General features: G+C 40.5%; 1 protein-coding gene across 1 annotated transcript; it reads right to left on the bottom strand.

Moving 5' to 3' along the window:
* Window positions 1-17,649: 17,649 nt before the first annotated feature.
* On the bottom strand, window positions 17,650-21,328 carry LOC124111509 (zinc finger protein 501-like). The gene is made up of 2 exons (XM_048401192.1): window positions 21,272-21,328; window positions 17,650-19,891 (listed from the first exon to the last, which is right to left on the bottom strand). The coding sequence occupies exon 2, from the start codon at window positions 19,861-19,863 to the stop codon at window positions 18,457-18,459; it is 1,407 nt and encodes a 468-aa protein (XP_048257149.1). The 5' UTR covers window positions 19,864-19,891; window positions 21,272-21,328; the 3' UTR covers window positions 17,650-18,456.

Genomic DNA, 21,328 nt, shown 5'->3' with positions numbered 1-21,328 from the left:
ACTCCGTAGCAGGACAAAACAGCCTACACAGTGATCATATCAGTTTTTCAATGGTGTATCGTCAAGTGTATTAACCTTACGCTGGGATTTGTATAGCGCCGGCTTTAGGCCCGCTTGTGCGTGGTCTTATAAATACCGTATTGTCCCAGTCAGTATCGGGGCGATCAGTATATCACTGCGACACCTCGGGCGGAACACGTCAGGGATATGATACTTGTTCTATATCAGGCCACAACAAACTGATTTGCGTGCGTCATATTGTTTTCTGTCCAAAATAGTGGATGATTCTTTGATCTTTTTTGACACATTTCTAAAGATTGATATAAACTTTTATCATACCGCCATGTCAGAATGACGAGATCTGATTGGCCCACGTGATCTTGATAAAGTACTTTATCATATCTCCATGTCAGAATGATGAGATCTGATTGGCCCACGTGATCTTGATAAACTAGCGTATAACCCGCCTTGGAGGGCAATACATTTCTGAGCGGGGAAAAAATCTCTTATACCCCCCGCCAAGAATACTACAGGCTGCGCTCGTATTTCTGAGAGACAAAATATATTCTTCATACCCCGCTTCAAAGCAAAAAGCCGCTTTACTCGGGAAACATACGTATGTTGAACATTGATAGTTTGAACAGCTTTACTCAGGAAACATACGTATGTTGAACATTGATAGTTCGAACAACTTTACTCAGGAAACATACGTATGTTGAACATTGATAGTTCGAACAGCTTTACTCCGGAAACATACGTATGTTGGACATTGATAGTTCGAACAACTTTACTCAGGAAACATACGTATGTTGGACATTGATAGTTCGAACAACTTTACTCAGGAAACATACGTATGTTGGACATTGATAGTTCGAACAACTTTACTCCGGAAACATACGTATGTTGGACATTGATAGTTCGAACAACTTTACTCAGGAAACATACGTATGTTGGACATTGATAGTTCGAACAACTTTACTCAGGAAACATACGTATGTTGGACATTGATAGTTCGAACAGCTTTACTCCGGAAACATACGTATGTTGGACATTGATAGTTCGAACAACTTTACTCCGGAAACATACGTATGTTGGACATTGATAGTTCGAACAACTTTACTCAGGAAACATACGTATGTTGGACATTGATAGTTCGAACAACTTTACTCAGGAAACATACGTATGTTGGACATTGATAGTTCGAACAGCTTTACTCCGGAAACATACGTATGTTGGACATTGATAGTTCGAACAACTTTACTCAGGAAACATACGTATGTTGGACATTGATAGTTCGAACAGCTTTACTCCGGAAACATACGTATGTTGGACATTGATAGTTCGAACAGCTTTACTCCGGAAACATACGTATGTTGGACATTGATAGTTCGAACAACTTTACTCAGGAAACATACGTATGTTGGACTTTGATAGTTCGAACAGCTTTACTCCGGAAACATACGTATGTTGGACATTGATAGTTCGAACAACTTTACTCAGGAAACATACGTATGTTGGACATTGATAGTTCGAACAGCTTTACTCCGGAAACATACGTATGTTGGACATTGATAGTTCGAACAACTTTACTCAGGAAACATACGTATGTTGGACATTGATAGTTCGAACAACTTTACTCCGGAAACATACGTATGTTGGACATTGATAGTTCGAACAGCTTTACTCCAGAAACATACATAAGTTGAACATTGATAGTTTGAACAACTTTACTCCAGAAACATATGTATAGTTGAACATTGATAGTTCGAACAACTTTACTCCAGAAACATATGTATAGTTGAACATTGATAGTTCGAACAGCTTTACTCCAGAAACATATGTAAAGTTGAACATTGATAGTTCGAACAACTTTACTCAGGAAACATACGTATGTTGAACATTGATAGTTCGAACAGCTTTACTCAGGAAACATACATAAGTTGAACATTGATAGTTCGAACAACTTTACTCCAGAAACATATGTATAGTTGAACATTGATAGTTCGAACAGCTTTACTCCAGAAACATATGTAAAGTTGAACATTGATAGTTCGAACAACTTTACTCCGGAAACATATCTATAGTTGAACATTGATAGTTCGAACAGCTTTACTCCAGAAACATATGTATAGTTGAACATTGATAGTTCGAACAGCTTTACTCCGGAAACATATGTAAAGTTGAACATTGATAGTTCGAACAGCTTTACTCCGGAAACATATGTATAGTTGAACATTGATAGTCCGAACAGCTTTACTCCGGAAACATATGTATAGTTGAACATTGATAGTTCGAACAGCTTTACTCCGGAAACATATGTAAAGTTGAACATTGATAGTTCGAACAGCTTTACTCCGGAAACATATGTATAGTTGAACATTGATAGTCCGAACAGCTTTACTCCAGAAACATATGTATAGTTGAACATTGATAGTTCGAACAGCTTTACTCCGGAAACATATGTATAGTTGAACATTGATAGTCCGAACAGCTTTACTCCGGAAACATATCTATAGTTGATCTTTGATCGTTTCAACAGTTTACTCCGGAAACATATGTATAGTTGAACATTGATAGTTCGAACAGCTTTACTCCGGAAACATATGAAGATTACTGCGGAGAAACAATTTTAACTTCAATAAATCAAATAACAAGACTGTTAACATGATTCCGAACGGATGTACATTGATTACGAAATATATCTAAGACTGTTGGTTGCAATAACAAATTCGCTCTGATTGTGTTTCGGGGTATCTCAGCCCAATATACGTGCTCGTGAGTTTTAAACGTCAAAGACCTAAGTGACTTCGGAGTTTCCTCCCACGTAAATCTGACACACTTTGATAAAACGGAAATATTGCTCAAAGCGTCGACAACCAAACTCACTCCCCCACTCCCCCACGCTGCTTTGAATAATATTCCAGCTTTATAACGGCGTGTCAGCTTGATATAGGAGGAAAGCCCGACGTGATGTACTTCTTAGACATTTACCACTTCGGTGAAACCCACGAGCATGGGTATGGTGCTGACAAACCTTGAAAAATAAGCGGGATGAACCGGGATTCGAACTCACAATCAGAGGTTTGTGGCGTGCCCAAGGGATGCAACTCTGCACAGCGAATTGCAGCACCTCAGACGACTGGGCCACCACGGTGAAGTTTGTTGAAGTGGGTTTAACGCCACACTGATAAAGTCCGGATTATGTTTTTTGAATAAAGGAATCATGCAAGGGATTAAGTAAATGGATGTTGTTTAACGCCACAGTCAGCAAGGTACCGGGTATATCCCAATCTCGATTATCAAGTGTATCGTTTAGCCATTCGCAACCATGGATTTGTTTAACACTCACTCACTCACTCACTCACTCACTCACGCACTCACTCACTCACTCATTCACCCACCCACCCACTCACTCACTCACTCACTCACTCACTCACTCACTCACTCACTCACTCACTCACCCACCCACCCACCCACCCACTCACTCACTCACTCACTCACTCACTCACTCACTCACCCACCCACCCACCCACCCACTCACTCACTCACTCACTCACTCACTCACTCACGCACGCACGCACGCACGCACGCACGCACGCACGCACGCACGCACGCACGCAGGCAGGTGTGTAAGTCATGAACAGATTCCCCGTGTTGAGGAAGTTTATATTTTCCGCGCTCTGACTTTCATTAATCCGAGAGAGGTAATTCATTGCCAACAAGTAAAGTTGATGCCTTGTCACCTTATACGTGGTAATATATACATAAACACTGTCTTCCGCTTGACTTTGACATACTAAGCGGTTGACACAAAAGTTTGACCAAACGTAGTGTTTAAACAATACATATTTATAAAACTCTTCGTGGCATTTAGATGTTGCAGTATGAATGCAGTATTGCCACGCATACTAATTTCTTATAACTAAAATACAACAATCTCACAAGGAAAAGCGACCGCCTCCGTGATCAAGTGGTAGAAAGTTCGCCCGGAGAGCGGAAGGTCCGGGGTTCGATCCCGGCCGCGTCATACCAAAAGACGTTAAAAGATGGTACTTGTTGTTACCCTGTCTGGCGCTCGGCATTAAGGGGCTAAAACATGGACTGGTCGGCTCGGAGTCAGTATACTGTGTCTGAGTGGGGTATTCATGTTAAACTGTGGCATGGTATCTCAGTGAGCTAGCACTGTAAATGGCCATCAGTCCGGACTAGTACAAGCAGCCACACAAACACACACACGTACATGCACGTCGCTATACAAGTGCAATAATCTTGGACGAGACGTTAAACCCCATTTCACCAGCTCACCTCACAAGGACAAGCACATATTACATGCTGGGGCACGGGTGTCCTTTGGGCGTGCCAGAAAAGTATGATCGTGGGTTCGAATCCCTGGTTCGATCAACGATCCACGCCTCTGAGGTACGATGACACGCAATAAACCGAATCAGATCCGAGTTAGAATTGTTCTTCAGCAACCCACACTCGCCCCGTGAAGATCCAGGTTGGAATTTGTCTTCAGCAACACATGCTTGTCGTAACAGGCGACTAACGGGATCGGGTGGTCAGGCTCGCTGACTTGGTTGATGCATATCATCGTATCCCAATTGCGTGGATTGATGCTCGTGATGTCAATCACTGGGTTGTCTGGTCTAGCTCGATTATTTACAGACCGCCGTCATATAGCTGGAATATTGCTGACTGGGGCGTTAAAAAAAAGACAACCAACCAATAAACCGAGTCACCGAGGCTGATATGCGAACCAATGTAACCGCCAATGTAAGGGATCTATTAAAACTCAGGAACCGATTAGAAGATTTTGTGGTGGTTGAAATGTGTGGCATTGTTCTGTGCGTACAGTCGGAAACCGACCGCGTAGATCGTTGTTCAATCACATCTGCGTGATCAAGGCGAATAAGGAAGAATATTGCGGACACGATTCACCAAATTAATCAATGTACACATGAGATAGACCCCGCTGGTCGACCAGACAACATTGCATGGGGTCTGTTTGAACTATAACAATGGATTGGAGAAACGACATCTTTTCACATGATATCACATCCTGTTCCATTGCAATATGTGCGTGCTGTTTCGAACGTTACATCACGTGCACAAAGTGTCGTTTCGTGCATAATGTGAGGAGAGGTGATATGGAGTTTTAAAGATTATTGACGTGTGCATGCACGTGTGTGTGTGTGTGTGTGTGTGTGTGTGTGTGTGTGTGTGTGTGTGTGTGTGTGTGTGTGTGTGTGTGTGTGTGTGTGTGTGTGTGTGTGTGTGTGTGTGTGTGTGTGTGTGTGTGTGTGTGTGTGTGTGGCTTCTTGTGCTAGTCCGGTGCGCTGATTTTATAGTGTTAGCTCACTGAGATACCATGCCACAGTGTAACATGAATACCCCACACAGACACAGTATACTGACTCCAAGCCGACCAGTTAGCCCCTTAAAGCCGAGCTTCAGGCACGGTAACTAGAAGTAACATCTTCTAATGTCTTTTGGTATGGTGCGACCGGAGATCGAACTCACGACCTGGCCACCTGTTTCCCCCTGAACATGAACTGAAGACCACTGTGCAGTTTCTGGACACAGCGGTCGACCTATATCCCCCTGAACATTACCTGAAGACCCCTGTGTGGTTTCTGGACACAGCGGTCGACCTATATTCCCCTGAACATCACCTGAAGACCACTGTGCAGTTTCTGGACACAGCGGTCGACCTATATCCCCCTGAACATTACCTGGTGACACCTGTGTGGTTTCTGGACACAGCGGTCGACCTATATTCCCCTGAACATTACCTGAAGACCCCTGTGGAGTTTCTGGACACAGCGGTCGACCTATATTCCCCTGAACATTACCTGAAGACCACTTTGTGGTTTCTGGACACAGCGGTCGACCTATATTCCCCTGAACATTACCTGAAGACCACTGTGTGGTTTCTGGACCAAGCTGTCGACCTATATTCCCCTGAACATTACCTGAAGACCACTTTGTGGTTTCTGGACACAGCGGTCGACCTATATTCCCCCGAACATTACCTGAAGACCACTTTGTGGTTTCTGGACATAGCGGTCGATCTATATTCCCCTGAACACAACTTTGACAGTCTTGTGTGACTGCAGAGTATCTGATAGTGTAAATGTTTCTTCACACACGATGCACTGATACGCTTTGATTCCAATGTGAATACTCATATGCCTTTTCATGGTACCTGATTTAGTAAGAGACTGCTCTTCTGGACCAACACAATCTTTGTGTCCCTTGACACCACCTGTTTCCAGTGTGTCAGCAACAGATCGTTTCTTGACATCACCTGTTTCCTGCAACTCTCCCCCACAGTCCCTGACTACACATGTTTCAGTAACAGAGCCAGGAATCTGTGGTTGGCTTTGTACTTCCATTATTAGCTTGTGGGTGTTATGGTGCTCACTAAATCATAAAAGAGTTGACTAAATACAGATCAAGGATCGCTGCCACAGCTCGAAAACTACAGCTGGAGAGTAAAAAGAGACTTCTATTCATCAAAACAAAAGATGAACAAATACTGCAAAGATTTCACGACAATCACAGATGGACGAACTCATCGGCTTCCTCAGAATCCGAATCTGACTCAAATTGACCCAAGACAGTCAAACACCATCGGATACATCCAATGATACTATAACTGTTTAAATTGATGACTAATAATTCCTGGAAGACTTATGTTCTCATGACATCAATTAATCAATTAAGTATTGTCATCTCAATGATTCGTGTTATGTGTACCGTCTTGTGGTGATGTAACTATACTTAGTACTACGGGGCGGTCGGGCAGCCTCGTGGCCAAAGCGTTAGCTCGCTCGCTCACTCACTCACTCACTCATTCACTCACTCACTCACTCACTCACTCACTCACTCACTCACTCAAAACCTACGACAATTATTAGCTGTTGTTATTGTTAACAAATACATATATGGACAATATGAACACTGCAAACAGAAATTGTTATGTACTGTGAGGATCTGTTTCAGACAGTGTTAATTATATTTGTGTTGAACGGCCAACCAATGGATACTAAAACCCCGTGATGAAGTAAGTCAATATGCAATGCACATGTAGTTGGTTAAAGCCTTAACACACATCAGAGTCACTGTGAAAAATGGTTTGTGTTATGTTCGTTTTGATTAGGGTATATACTGTTATCATTTACCTCGTGGAAAAGGTGTAGAGCATCATTTGCCTGATAGGGGCATTGGTGGCCTAGTCATCTGATGCGCTGCAATAGACGTGCATACCAGAAACCTATGAAACCGGTTCACCCCCAAGTATGTTAACATGTTAGTCAGCACCATACCGGTGCTCGAATGTCTTACTGAAGTGGTAAAAGTTTAATACCTGAATCATTACAGGCCTTCCTCCCACACTACGCTGACACACCGTGATATAAATGGAATACTACCAACAGGGGCGTTAAACCCAATTCACTCGGTTACCTGATAACAAAGGTGCATTTTGTTATCATTCATCCCATATCTAAGATCTAGGTTGTTATCAATTTCCGGATCTATCTACTTTTTTTGTATAAGCATAGTGTTGTTCTTTGAATTGTTTGATAGGTATTACTTAGAAGTTGACGGATGACAAAGTGGACAAGTTATGGATAACAGTATTAAAGAAGTCGTAATCCATAAATGGTGTTACTTTGTGTTGTTCTTTATGTGCAAAGTCACTCAACAACTGCTAAGTAGTTTCTTGTGATTTGAACTTGTTTTAATGTTGCCAGTTACATTGAACGACGGTCACATATAATTATTGTATCTTTTATAATGGGGATTATGCCAATGCTGTATTATCATTAATAATCATGACTTCAAACGTCTACAAGTTGATACATACTTGCACGTTCCGATTTTATAAAGGAATATACATTATCCCTACATTTTTCAGGTACTATACATATTTGATTTAGCAACAAGATGTTTAGATATTTTAGATTTTAGTATCAATATTCCGTTTTCGCCGGCCCCAAGTGCAAATAGACATGTACAGTGATAGGGAATCGTGTTTGACGTGTGCATACTTCTTCTTGACTTCCTGACCATCTTGTCTCTACCACTGTGAGCAGTGAGTGATTGATTTGTGTTTAACGCCGCTTTTAACAGTATTCCAGTTATATCACGGCGTGTCAGCTTAATGTGGGTGGAAAGCCCGAAGTGATGCAGGTCTCAGACGTTTACCACTTCGGTGAAATCCATGAGCACGGGTATGGTGCTGACAAACCTAGAAACATAATCGGGGCGAAACGGGATTCGAACCCACAATCACAGGTTTCTGGCCCAAGGGAAGCAACTCTGCTCAGCGTTGGTATGCAAGCGTGACATTTCGAAAACGAGGTCCGCTTATTGGATATGTCTTTCCAGAGTCTTGTCAATCACATTAGCGTCAAAGGGGACAGAAAATTCAATGTTATAAATGATTTCATTGGATTTATCAAAATGAACAAGATCAGCTGCAGGTTCGTTGGCCTGGATATTTCGAGGCTGTAAACGGGCCTATTCCAAAGAATTTTGTAGTTATCATTTTCCATGACGCCCTCTACATATTCCGGGTCGTACCATGGGTGGACCTCTGTGTCAAAACCCCAATCATGGCGAAGACGGTAATAAAATGATCGAGCCATTCCATCATGTAAGATACTGTGTTTGTGCCAAAGCTGGGCATCCACTGACAATGTGTTGGACAGTCTCATTAAATTCATTGCATATTCTACATTTCATATTTACATTTTGAAGCAAAATCACACATTGACGGTTTCGAGTGGGGGAAGTAACTGGTCCTGAGCAGCAAACAGAAAGCCTTCTGTTTCACTTTTCAGGCCAGCCGACTTCATCCAAGCGAATGATTCTGAAGGGTTGCTGATCTTCTCAACACACTGCACATGAACTCGGTGAAGTGGTCGTTCAGATAGCCTCTCCTTCAAAAACCGAGTCTGGGCCGATTAGATATTGCACTTCGTTTGGTTGACACTCATTTCTGTACCGTCCAGCAGTACAGAACCATCAACAAAATGAACACTGACATTGAGATTATGTCCCACATCCTTGGCTAATTTAAGAAAACCTTGGAATGCCTTGTTTTCATCATGAGTCGTGACATGCTTCACAAGAGGATCATCAGACAAATATATTTGTGCAAAAGTACAATACAATTCTGTCATGAAGAGCCTACACGTTAATCAGACAGAGGTGTACAGAAGTGAAATACTAATAAACTATTGTCTGTCTGTCGGTCTGTCTGTGGAAATATTCCTCTTGAGATTGCTGACAGCTACCGTGATCTAGGATTATTAATAACAGAGCAGTTAGATTAATCCCGCAGTGGCAAGCTCCCCAATAAGGCGATAGGCTTACTAATATCCAAATTCAAATTCCTTGGTGGTATGCATTTCAACACCTACACAATAAAATAAAATCTCTAATAGTGCTTAAATAATACAAATACTCGCCACATCTAAATTTTACAAAAATGCTACGTTGTGCACTGCTTAGTGTAGCCTTGAACAATCGGTATGTCCTTAACTTCTTATCATTAATTTGCCCCCTATCATCCCAAAGCTTTCTGAGCCATGTTTCCTTATTAATACAGATGTCTATTTTTTACATGTTCAAAGCAAAAAGGTAAAACATGACCGTTATGTGGGAAGTGGTAACTTTAAATCATTAAACATTTTTTATAACTGTTCAGTCCCAAGACTTTTGGAAATTAGATGGTCACCTTTGTACTAATTTAGTGAGTCTACTTTCTTCATTAAAACAGAGCTTTTTTCCAAAAGCGTGCAATTTCAATAAAATTTGATATCCATCCACAATTCACCCCTAAATGCCAAATTTGGAGTTTTTTTGCCCATTTCTTTTAAAACCCGACACGCTCTGTTTTGTATAACGCTAATACAACTAAGTTCTTTTGTACCCCAAATGGCAGAACCATATGATGAAATGGGCTGAACCAAATTTTTATACAAAGCATTAAAAACCTCATAATTAATAACACCTACCAATTTAAATTTTCTTATAACTCCGAGGGCCCTGCTAGCCGACTTGACAATTTCGTTTGCTGTATAATTCAAATCCAAATATTCCTGTAACAGCAGATCAAGATACTTATAAGACTTTACAATTTTTATTTTTTTTCATCCCCACGTGTGAAATGAAAAGATGACTGTACAGAGGAGGGATTACGGTAATGAAAAATCTTTGTTTTTTACTGTTGATTTGTAGACGCCATTTCTTACAGCAGTTTGCAACACAGTTTTTCATCAACTGAAGTGAAATTTCATCCGGTGCTAATAGAGCAACATCATCGGCATACAGGAAAAGACTTATAATGGTGTTATTAATATCTATACCACATTTCCGGTCATTGACCTCTTCTACTAAATTATCAATGAAAACCGAAAATAGTGTCGGCGACAAAACACAGCCCTGTTTCACACCACTAATTACAGCGAAACTGTCTGTCATTTTACCATTTACAAATACACATGTCCTGCGGGCGATTATTTTAACCGTAAAATAGAACTCCACCTTTATTCACAATTTAAATAGCTTATACAAAAGACAATAGCAATTCACTCGATCGAAAGCTTTCAAGGCATCGACATAACACACATGTGTTGGGCGATTCACGGGTTTCCTGTTTCTTGAAAACAGAAAATAGGGTATACATTTGATACGTTGTAGTTCTATTTCTCCGAAACATTTAGTGAGTGGGTGAGTTGAGTTTAACGCCGCTTTAAACAGTATTGGGATTACTTATTTCCCAAAACATTTAGAGATGCGTGTGTTTAAAATATCAGCTTAAATTTTGCAAGGTATTGATAACAAAGATATTCAACGATATCCCGACGGGCCACGAGGATCAGTATCTGATTTTTTGATTGGATAGATTTGTATACATATGCTCCATATATGGTCTTGTTGGAGGACATTATCTCCAAACTTACACGCTTGATCGTACAAGCTACCTCCAAAATCACACGCTTGATCACACAAGAAGACCGTCATTCCGTTTGCACTCAAGCATGCTTTTCAAAATTAGCATTGACCCTGTGGGTTTAACCTCACTGTGCCCCCACCTCAAATGTTGTTATAGTGGATTATAGGGGATTGAGAGACACAGACCACTTAATCGCTTGGTATGGTCTGTGTCATTAAAGTGAACCCTCTTCTGAGGGTGAACTCTGTTCAATTAGTGTCTAACTGTTATTTGATGATAATGACGACGTTTGGCTGAATGCATTAGAAGATGCTGATCTTGAAGATGCAAGAATCCTTAAGTTTGCGGATTATGTGACAGAACAGTGAGTGGGTGGAAGCTGACAGGAGAGATGTGTGGAACCATTTTGGGATCCTGGGTTCCAGGACAACCAATCACTTAGAAGGCTGGCACTCCAAGCTGAAGAAATCGAGCCCAAGTCATCCAAACATCTTTAAATTTATTGACATTATCAAGAATGAACAACGTTCAGAGACATTATTGATGCAAATTCATGCCGGAGGAAAACTGCCTCCAAATTGACGACAACATCCTAATAGAGAAGGACAGCTTGTTGACTGGCAGACTGACACCAACTGAATATGCTGACGCCGTAGCTTAATATGTTGGATTGTGAACTAAATATTTCTGCTGTAAAGTGAATTTGAAATGTATATTTATTTATGCAATACGTAATCTATCAATATGAAATATATGAAATTTTGTGAAATATATGCTTCTGTAAAGTGAATGTACTGTTGAAATGTATATGAAATTTTATGAATCTGACAGATGGTAATTTTCTCTATATAGACATGCAACAGACTATAGGGAATCCCCCTATTGTTACCCACTTAACCACGGCTGACTGCACCTGTACCCTATAACAATAGGTGAGGGCACAGTGAGGTGTTCCCACCTTGTGCACACTGTACTTGCCTTCGTTTGAGTGGGATTAAAGGATTAAAATATACTCCTCTTTCTTTCAACAATGTAAATGTGATAACGGCAAATTGTGGCCAACAATCGGTGAGAAAACGATGTGCGTAACATGTTAGTTCTTCAATTGCGTTTATTGTTGGCGTTGTGGTACTCATCTCATTATTTTTTGTGAGGCTTTCCTTTGTTTAAAATATTGGCTGATCTGTGTATAACAGTATGAAACTTGGTACTTAGTTTGTTCCTACTGGCGGTAGGGGGCACGGGCGGCCCAATTATCTAAGGCGCCACGAGTAGCTGTACAGAGTTGCGTCCCTTGGCCACACCAGAAACCTATGATTGTGGGTTCGAATCCCGGTTCGCCACAATTATGTTCCAGGTTTGTCATCACCATACCCGTGCTCGTGGGTTTCACCGAAATGGTAAAAGTCCGAGAACTGCATCACTTTGGGCTTTCCTCCCACATTGAGCTGACATGCCGTGATATAACTGGAATAATGTTAAAAGCGGCGTTAAACCCAACGCACTCACTCACCTTTTTGCGTTATCGTGAGCTCAAATCTATCATAACTTTCCGAAATGTCCGTCTCCAACAGTGACACTAGATTACGAGTTATCATGGAATGTGAATGTTTCTCGGAAGATGAATTAGTGATTATCTGAGGAAGAAGAATACAAGTGAACCTCTACATGGTTGCTGACGTGTTACATTACACTATACACATTCCACTTTACACATGACACTATACACATGACACTATACACATTACACTATACACATTACACTATCCACATTACACATTACACATTACACATTACACATTACACTATACACATTACACTATACACCTTACACTATACACATTCCACTATACACATTACACTATACACCATACACTATACACATTACGCTATACACATTACACATTACACAATACACAATACACAATACACATTCCACTATACACATTACACTATACACATTACACTATACATTGTACACTATACACTGTACACTATACACTATACACATTACGCTATACATATTACGCTAAACACATTACACATTACACAATACACAATACACAATACACAATACACAATACACTATACACTATACACTATACACATGGCACTATACACTATACACTATACACTATACACTATACACATGACACATGACACATGACACATGACACATGACACATGACACGTGCACTATACACTATACACTATACACTATACACTATACACATGTCTGTATCGGGTTGCTTAATTAAATTTGGATAATAATTTGGAATTTTGAAAAATGGGAAGGATCTAAGGGAGTGTTGTGTTGTTTTAAGTTTTTATAGTTTTAAGAGGGTTTTTAAAAATTTTAATTGTTTTGTGTGTGTTTTTAGATGCGTCCGAGTACGACTGTTTTGATTAGAGTGCCTAGTGCTTTATAGGTTTGTAGGTCGTTTAGGGGTTTAGTATTGTTGCTCGTGTCATTGATTGTTACAGTTTAGAGTGGATTTGAGTGTTGGTCTGTTGTTGGTAATGCGTGCAGTGTAGTGTTACAGTTTAGAGTGGATTTGAGTGTTGGTCTGTTGTTGGTTATGCGTGCAGTGTAGTGTTACAGTTTAGAGTGGATTTGAGTGTTGGTCTGTTGTCGGTAATGCGTGCAGTGTAGTGTTATGTGTTCAGGAGTTTCTATCTGGTTGCAGTGTGGACATTTACCAGTTTGATGGGTTTTTTTTAAAATGTTGTGTAAGTAGGAGTTAACATGTAGTTTAGTGTGGCCAGTTTGTAATTTGATAATAGCCCTGTCGATTTCTTTTTATTTGTGATAGATTGTTTTTAGTGGCTTTTGTGACAATTGTTTTAGTTTACCGTTTAACTTTTGATTTGCCACTTTGGGATTTTTTTAAACTCGGTTTTTGATATTGGTAGTTTGATGCGTACTTCTTCTAATTGTAGTGCTGATTTGGCTGCTTTGTCGGCGTGTTCGTTACCAAACACTCCGACGCGGGCAGGGATCCAAACTATTCCCATGTGTTTACCTAGTGTACGGAGTTTGATGGAGCTTTTAATTATCTGTTGTATTAGTTTTGGTCGTTTTTTAAAAATATTTTTGTTTTTGATTGCCTGAGGCTCACTTAATGAGTCTGTTAGGATCAGTATTTTTGTGTTGTCCTGTCTGGGCGCTGGGCGGGGCCCTAGCAATTAATTCGACCGTAAATAGATTGGCTATATGGGAGTCTGTAGGATTTGGTTTCTTTTGTGGGTTGGTGGGTATGGATGCCGAATCCTGCGTTTTGAGCCCGGGTCACAGGACCTGTCTGTGTAAATGTAGCACCAATTTGGCAATTTTTCGTGTGTGGTGTGGTGGTTTTCGCGGTGTTTGGATCCGTTTCCTGATTTAGTTTGGTGGAGAGAGATACATCGATATTGGGGTTTTGTAGTTTGGGTATGAACATCTTGTTTGGTGCTGTGTTAGTTTAAGATGATTTAAGTTGTGTATGTTTAGGTTGTTTAGTATGTGTTGAGTGGTCGGGGATAATTGAGGATTTTACGCGAGAGAGAGAATTGGGGATTTTACATGCGCTTTCCGACTTTACGGGCTCACCAGGCCATTTCGTGGCTTTGCCGAGAGGGATGTGTCCGAAAAGGAAGTGCAATGTGGGTTGCTTTAGGGTTGCCTTTTTAATTTTGGGAAATTTGGAATTTTGAAAATTACCGTGAATGAGTACGGTTTTTACGCCGCTTTTATGTCAATATACAAAAATAGAAATCAAATCAATACAAAAACAGAAATTCTGTGAAAACCAAACTCGCAATAGATATGTGTACCCTACTCACACACTAAAGTCCAAAAGAGGGACAGGTCAGCCAAAATTGCTAGGGCAGAAGGGGGCCTCTTGAACACTTAATGCAACTACAACAACCATCGCCTCAACCAGATACCACATACCGTATAAGACCTCTTCCACCACAGTATGAGTTAGTATTGTTTTACGCCGGTTTTAGCAAAATCCCAGCAATATCACGGCGGAGGGTTGGGTGTTTTTTCTCTGTTGTTGGTGGTGTGTGCAGTGTTATAATGCGTGTTCAGGTGTTTCTATTACAGTGGGAACATTTACCTGTTTAATGTTTTCCGCTTTTTTGTAAGTGAGAGTTAAGTTTAGTGTGTCCTGTCTGTAATTTGAATATTGTCCTGTCAATTTTCTTTTGATTTATGAAGGATTTTTAGTTTTTTTGAGTGGCTTTTGAGCACCTGTTTTAGTTTAGAGTTTGATTTCTGACATAGGTTTTGCCACTTTTGGAAGATTTTCAACTTCGTGATACTTTTTATCTCGTTTTTAAATATTGGTAGATTAATGGTTATTTTTTCTACTTTTAGTGATGCTTTGGCTGTTTTGTCGGCGTGTTCGTTACCGAACACTCCGACGTGATCAGGGATCCATTCGAATTCTATTTCTCAACCTTGATTGCGGAGTGTGTTGGAGTTTTTGAGTATCTGCTGAATTAATTAAGGTCGATTCAAAAAAATATTTTTTTAATAGCTTGGGTGAGTGAGTGAGTTGGGTTAAACCCCGCTTTTAACAGTATTCCAGTTACATCACGGCGTCTCAGCTTAATGTGGGAGGACAGCCCGAAGTGATGCAGGTCTCAGACGTTTACCACATCGGTGAAACCCACGAGCACGGGTATGGTGCTGACAAACCTGGAAAAATAATTGGGGCGAACCGGGATTCGAACCCACAATTATAGGTTTCTGACGTGTCCAAGGGACGCAATTCTGCACAGCGAATCGCGGCGCCTTAGACGACTGGGCCACCCGTGCCCCCCTTTAATAGCTTGGAGTCCACTTTGTGAATCAGTTAGGATTAGTTTGGTTTTTGTTTTTTTGTTTTTTCATTTTGGGGTTATTTTAGCACTGTAGCCATCCCCTTGAAGTTACGTGGAATCCATACGAGTATTATATACACAACACCCGTCTTCCCACAACTTATGAAACGATCGCGTGTATTCAGTACCAGGTGGCAATACCCATTCAGCGTGCAGTCCGTGCTAATTAAGCCACGCCTCCTCGTCAGGGCTTTTAAGATTCGTGTTGGTTGTTACAAGTAACCACCTCAAAATACGTAGTTTCAATTTACCACTTTGCGCTAAGTTTACGTTTTCACACTTTTTCTCGGCCACCGAATTGTACATCATATGTTCTGTAAAGCTGTAAGAAAAATCTGTTACTACTTTTCATGATACTTGCACTTTTAGATTTGGTGACAAACTAGCTTTTGTAATGTCAAACACAAATATTATTAGAATCAGTGCCCAAACATGCATGAACATAATCAAGGAACGGAATTTATATTTGTGGGACAATTAATTGTTTCATTTTTATTTTTTGCCTGTATTTGTGGGACAATTAATTGTTTCATGTTTATATTTTGCCTGTACACATGCATTATATATTTATTAAACATCAGAGTTTTTATATCTGTATGACAAATAATTGTTTGAATGATTTTGAGGGATGACCCAATATGTATATGTTCAATATATACTTTATTTTTGAGGCGAGACTATGATAAACAAACAGTCTGTCAACGTTCACTTTATTACAGGTAAAATTGCCAAGTCTTCACAGTGGTCTGTGTTCTGCACATTCCTTCAACGTAATGTACACCCATGGGTATTGAAGTTCCCAAGAACCTTCACTTCAGCATGTTCAGAGCTTGACTATAACTAGGACCGCCTCCGTGGTCTAATGGTTGAGCGTCCGCCCGGAGAGCGGAAGGTCCGGGGTTCGATCCCCGACCGCGTCATACCAAAAGACGTTAAAAGATGGTACTTGTTGTTACCCTGCCTGGCGCTTGGCATAAAGGGGCTAAAACAAGGACTGGTCGGCTCGGAGTCAGTATACTGTGTCTGAGTGGGATATTCATGTTAAACTGCGGCATGGTATCTCAGTGAGCTAGCACTATAAATCGGCGTCAGTCCGGACTAGTACAAGCAGCCACACACAAAAACACGTGCATGCACGTCGCTATATAAGTGCAATAATCTTGGACGCGACGTTAAACCCCATTTAACCTCACCTTGAATATAACCATTTATCACAAAAGACTGGCAAATGTAAAGCCTGTTTTGAAGACTTGATGACGGATTAGCATACATTCTGAATTTGTATATTTATGCAGTGAATCGTATCTGGACTCTCCGATATATATACAGTTAACTACGGTTATAACGAACTCAAAGGGGCCACTAATTTTAGTTCGTTGTAGCCGTGGTTCGTTATACGCATATATACAGCATAACTACAGCAAATAGTCGAGACAAAAAAGTAAGTTCGTTATATCCGTCAGTTCGTTATAAGCGTGTTCGTTATAACAGTAGTTTACTGTAGTTTTACAGAGCAGAGTGTCTGAGTGTCAAAAGCCCATGCACGAATGAGAGAGTTGTATTTAACGCTGGTTTTAACTGTATTCAGTCATATCACGGCGTGTCAGCTTTATGTGGGAGGAAAGTGATGCGGGTCCAGATGCATAGGTATGGTGCTGACAAACCTAGAAACATAATCAGGGCGAACCGGGATTCGAACCCACAATCATAGGTTTCTGGCGGGCTCAAGGGACGCAACTCTGTACAGCGAATCGCGGCGCCTTAGACGACTGGGACACCCGTGCATGAATGAAATGACAAACCGATAAAATGTTGATTGATTTATTATGTATCAGTTCCAATATATATATGAGAAAGTTCTACCATACCCATTACCCAAAAACATATTTCAGTCCACTCAGTTCAAAAAATTCATTTCACTGTAAATGTAACCTCATATTCAACAAACGAATAAGGCTCGATTCCACTGTGAGCCCTCATGTGTGTCTGCAGGCGACATGACTTTGTGAATGTTTTCCCACATTCAACACACGGATAAGGCTCGATTCCACTGTGAATCCTCATGTGTGTCTGCAGGCGACATGACTTTGTGAATGTTTTCCCACATTCAACACACGGATAAGGCTCGATTCCACTGTGAATCCTCATGTATGTCTGCAGGCGACATGACTTTGTGAATGTTTTCCCACATTCAACACACGGATAAGGCTCGATTCCACTGTGAATCTTCATGTGTGTCTGCGGGCGACATGACTTTGTGAATGTTTTCCCACATTCAACACACGGATAAGGCTCGATTCCACTGTGAATCCTCATGTGTGTCTGCAGGCGACATGACTTTGTGAATGTTTTCCCACATTCAACACACGGATAAGGCTCGATTCCACTGTGAATCCTCATGTATGTCTGCAGGCGACATGACTTTGTGAATGTTTTCCCACATTCAACACACGGATAAGGCTCGATTCCACTGTGAATCCTCATGTATGTCTGCAGGCGACATGACTTTGTGAATGTTTTCCCACATTCAACACACGGATAAGGCTCGATTCAACTGTGAATCCTCATGTATGTCTGTAAGGTGAGATTATTGTATGAATATTTTTCAATATTCAACACACTGATAAGGTTTGACTCCACTGTGAACCGCTCATGTGTTTCTGCATTTCATATGATTGTGTAATTCCACTGTGGATGCTCATGTGTGACTGCAGATAACTTGATCGCGCAAACCTTTTCCCACATTCATCGCACTGATAAGGCTTAATTCCGCAATGAATCCTCATGTGTTTCTGTAGATTACCTGATTCTGTGAATGCTTTCTCACACACAATGCACGGATAAGGCTTGACTCCACTGTGAATCCTCATGTGTCTCTGCAGGTGAGATGATTGTGTGAATGTTTTCCCACATTCAACACAGTGAAACGGCTTGATTCCACTGTGAATCCTCATGTGTGACTTCAGATGACCTGATCGTGCAAATGTTTTCCCACAATCATCACACTGATAAGGCTTGATTCCACTATGAATTCCCATGTGTGTCTGCAGATTACGTGATTGTGTAAATGTTTTCTCACACACAGTGCACTGATAGGCCTTGATTTCACCATGACTCTTCATGTGTCGTTGTAGATTACCCGATATTGTAAATGCTTTGCCACATTGAACACACTTGTAAGGTTTGATTCCAGTGTGAGTCCTCATGTGTGTCTGCAGATTACCTGACAGTGTAAATGTTTTCCCACATTCAACACACTGATAAGGCTTGATTCCACTATGAATCTTCATGTGATTCTGTACATGACCTAATTCTGTAAATGTTTTCTCACACACAATGCACTGATAAGGCTTGATTCCACTGTGAATCCTCGTGTGTATCTGCAGGTTATATGATTGTGTAAATGTTTTCTCACACACAATGCACTGATAAGGCTTGATCCCACTGTGAATCCTCATGTGTGACTTGAGGCTACTTGCTTTTGTAAACGTTTTCCCACACTCGTCACACTGAGAAGACTTGACTTCACAGTGACCCAGCAAGTGTCTGTTCGTGTCACCTGATATATTAAATGTTTTCCCGCATGCACCAAACTGTTTGCCGCTCTTGTCAGTTACAAATTCTTTCCTGAAATCACCTGTTTCCAGCGTATCAGTATCGCATTGTTTCTTGAGATCACCTGTTTCCAGCGAATCAGTAACACATTGTTTCCTGAGCTCACCTGTTTCCAGCGTATCAGTATCGCATTGTTTCTTGAGATCACCTGTTTCCAGCGAATCAGTAACACATTGTTTCTCTAGATCACCTGTTTCCAGCGAATCAGTAACACATTGTTTCTTGAGATCATCTGTTTCCTGCGTATCAGTAACACATTGTTTCTTGAGATCATCTGTTTCCTGCGTATCAGTATCGCATTCTTTCTTGAGATCATCTGCTTCCATCAATTCTCTATCACAGTCTGTGATTGCACATGTTTCAGAATCAGAACAACATTTCCGTGGCTGGCTTTGTAATTCCATTATCAACTTGTTGATATTATGGTGTTCACTGTAAACATAAAAGAGTTGCTGCTACATTACTAATGTTGAAACATTTCATAAAGATGTTATCACAAGAAAAACACCAATATGATATGTATCATGAAACAAATACCCGATATTGTAAATATCTTTCCCATGATTGTTGTAATGTGACTGTTTTCTTTTAAGGGTAATTGCTATCGCATCATCCTGTGAAAAAAGAATACACATGGATCTGTTGCAAAGTTATGTCGTATGATATATGCCATTGTACAAAATTAATTTAAAATAATTCATATATTCTTCTTTATCAACATCCCCGACATTTCTTCAAAGACGTACATCATTAAAAAAGGCATAATTGAAATTAATCAATTATGTCTTTCAAATGATACAGTGTATTAATGATTAATTTCGTAATTCAATAATAAAGCAAATGCATAATCAATTACTTTTTATTTAAGGACAATCCAGAGGCAACAGTATATTAGAGCCAAAGATGGATCCTGTTATGCCCCTGTTATTGCGGATCAAATATAGGTATTTTGTTACTGGGTGCTTGATATTTTCATTGAACCCAGCATATAACAATGGATGAAAATGAGGCATAATCTGAGAAATTTGAGTTATAAAATTTGCTAACTGTAGATGCTAGCGATATTTTATTAATGCGGTTTATTTATTCTATAATGTATACGATTTCATGATAATAGTGAGCTGATAACAAAGATTAACGCACGTGACGCTGTAGAAAATGGGTTTAGTCTGTCTTACAGACCCTGATACATTTATATCAACTACAGCCCATGCAAGTCTATAATGTTTGGCAAGTCTAGATTACTGCAGTATCTGAAAATGAAGAGAATCACTGGGCTCCCTTTTTATTAGATTTTTATTAACATAACTGAACAACTGTTTTTTCTGTATGATATGTTCATTTCAGAGACTATATGTTAGTCTAAAAATGGGTTGTGTGTCACTGTTTACTGTTCGCCTGTGTGATGACGACCTTCGTGTTTACGACTTTAAAACATGCTTTCCTTCACTAAAGGAAACAATGGGTGTAAGACGTCGTATGCAGGGCAACAATGCCACGAAATGTTTTCAACCCCCCTTTCTAGCGTCTTTCTATAGTAAATACATAAACAGTTCATGAAGTGTCCGCCATGTTTCTTTGTATCGCGAGGGCCGCCATTGTAGAATCATTGCCTGGGTCAGTACAGCATAAGCGCAGCTCACCCCCACAACAAGACTCGTAGCAAGGAGGGAAAATGGGGAATTGGGTCAGTGCGCTAGAGCGGATAAACAACTACGATCTCTAACAAACGAGACACAACTCCATAAGCAGTCGTTATGAAATGATTTACCTTCGAAGCCATTCGCGATGTAATCTGTTGCAGTCACTTACATTCGATTTCTGCCTTTGTGTGCGACCTCCTGACTCAGCGCGCTACATATGTTACGG

This window comes from Haliotis rufescens, unplaced genomic scaffold, assembly GCF_023055435.1.
Source record: "Haliotis rufescens isolate VD_foot unplaced genomic scaffold, xgHalRufe1.0.p SCAF_21, whole genome shotgun sequence".
Taxonomy (NCBI): Eukaryota; Metazoa; Mollusca; class Gastropoda; order Lepetellida; family Haliotidae; genus Haliotis; species Haliotis rufescens.
This window is presented reverse-complemented; position numbering and strand designations above follow the sequence as displayed.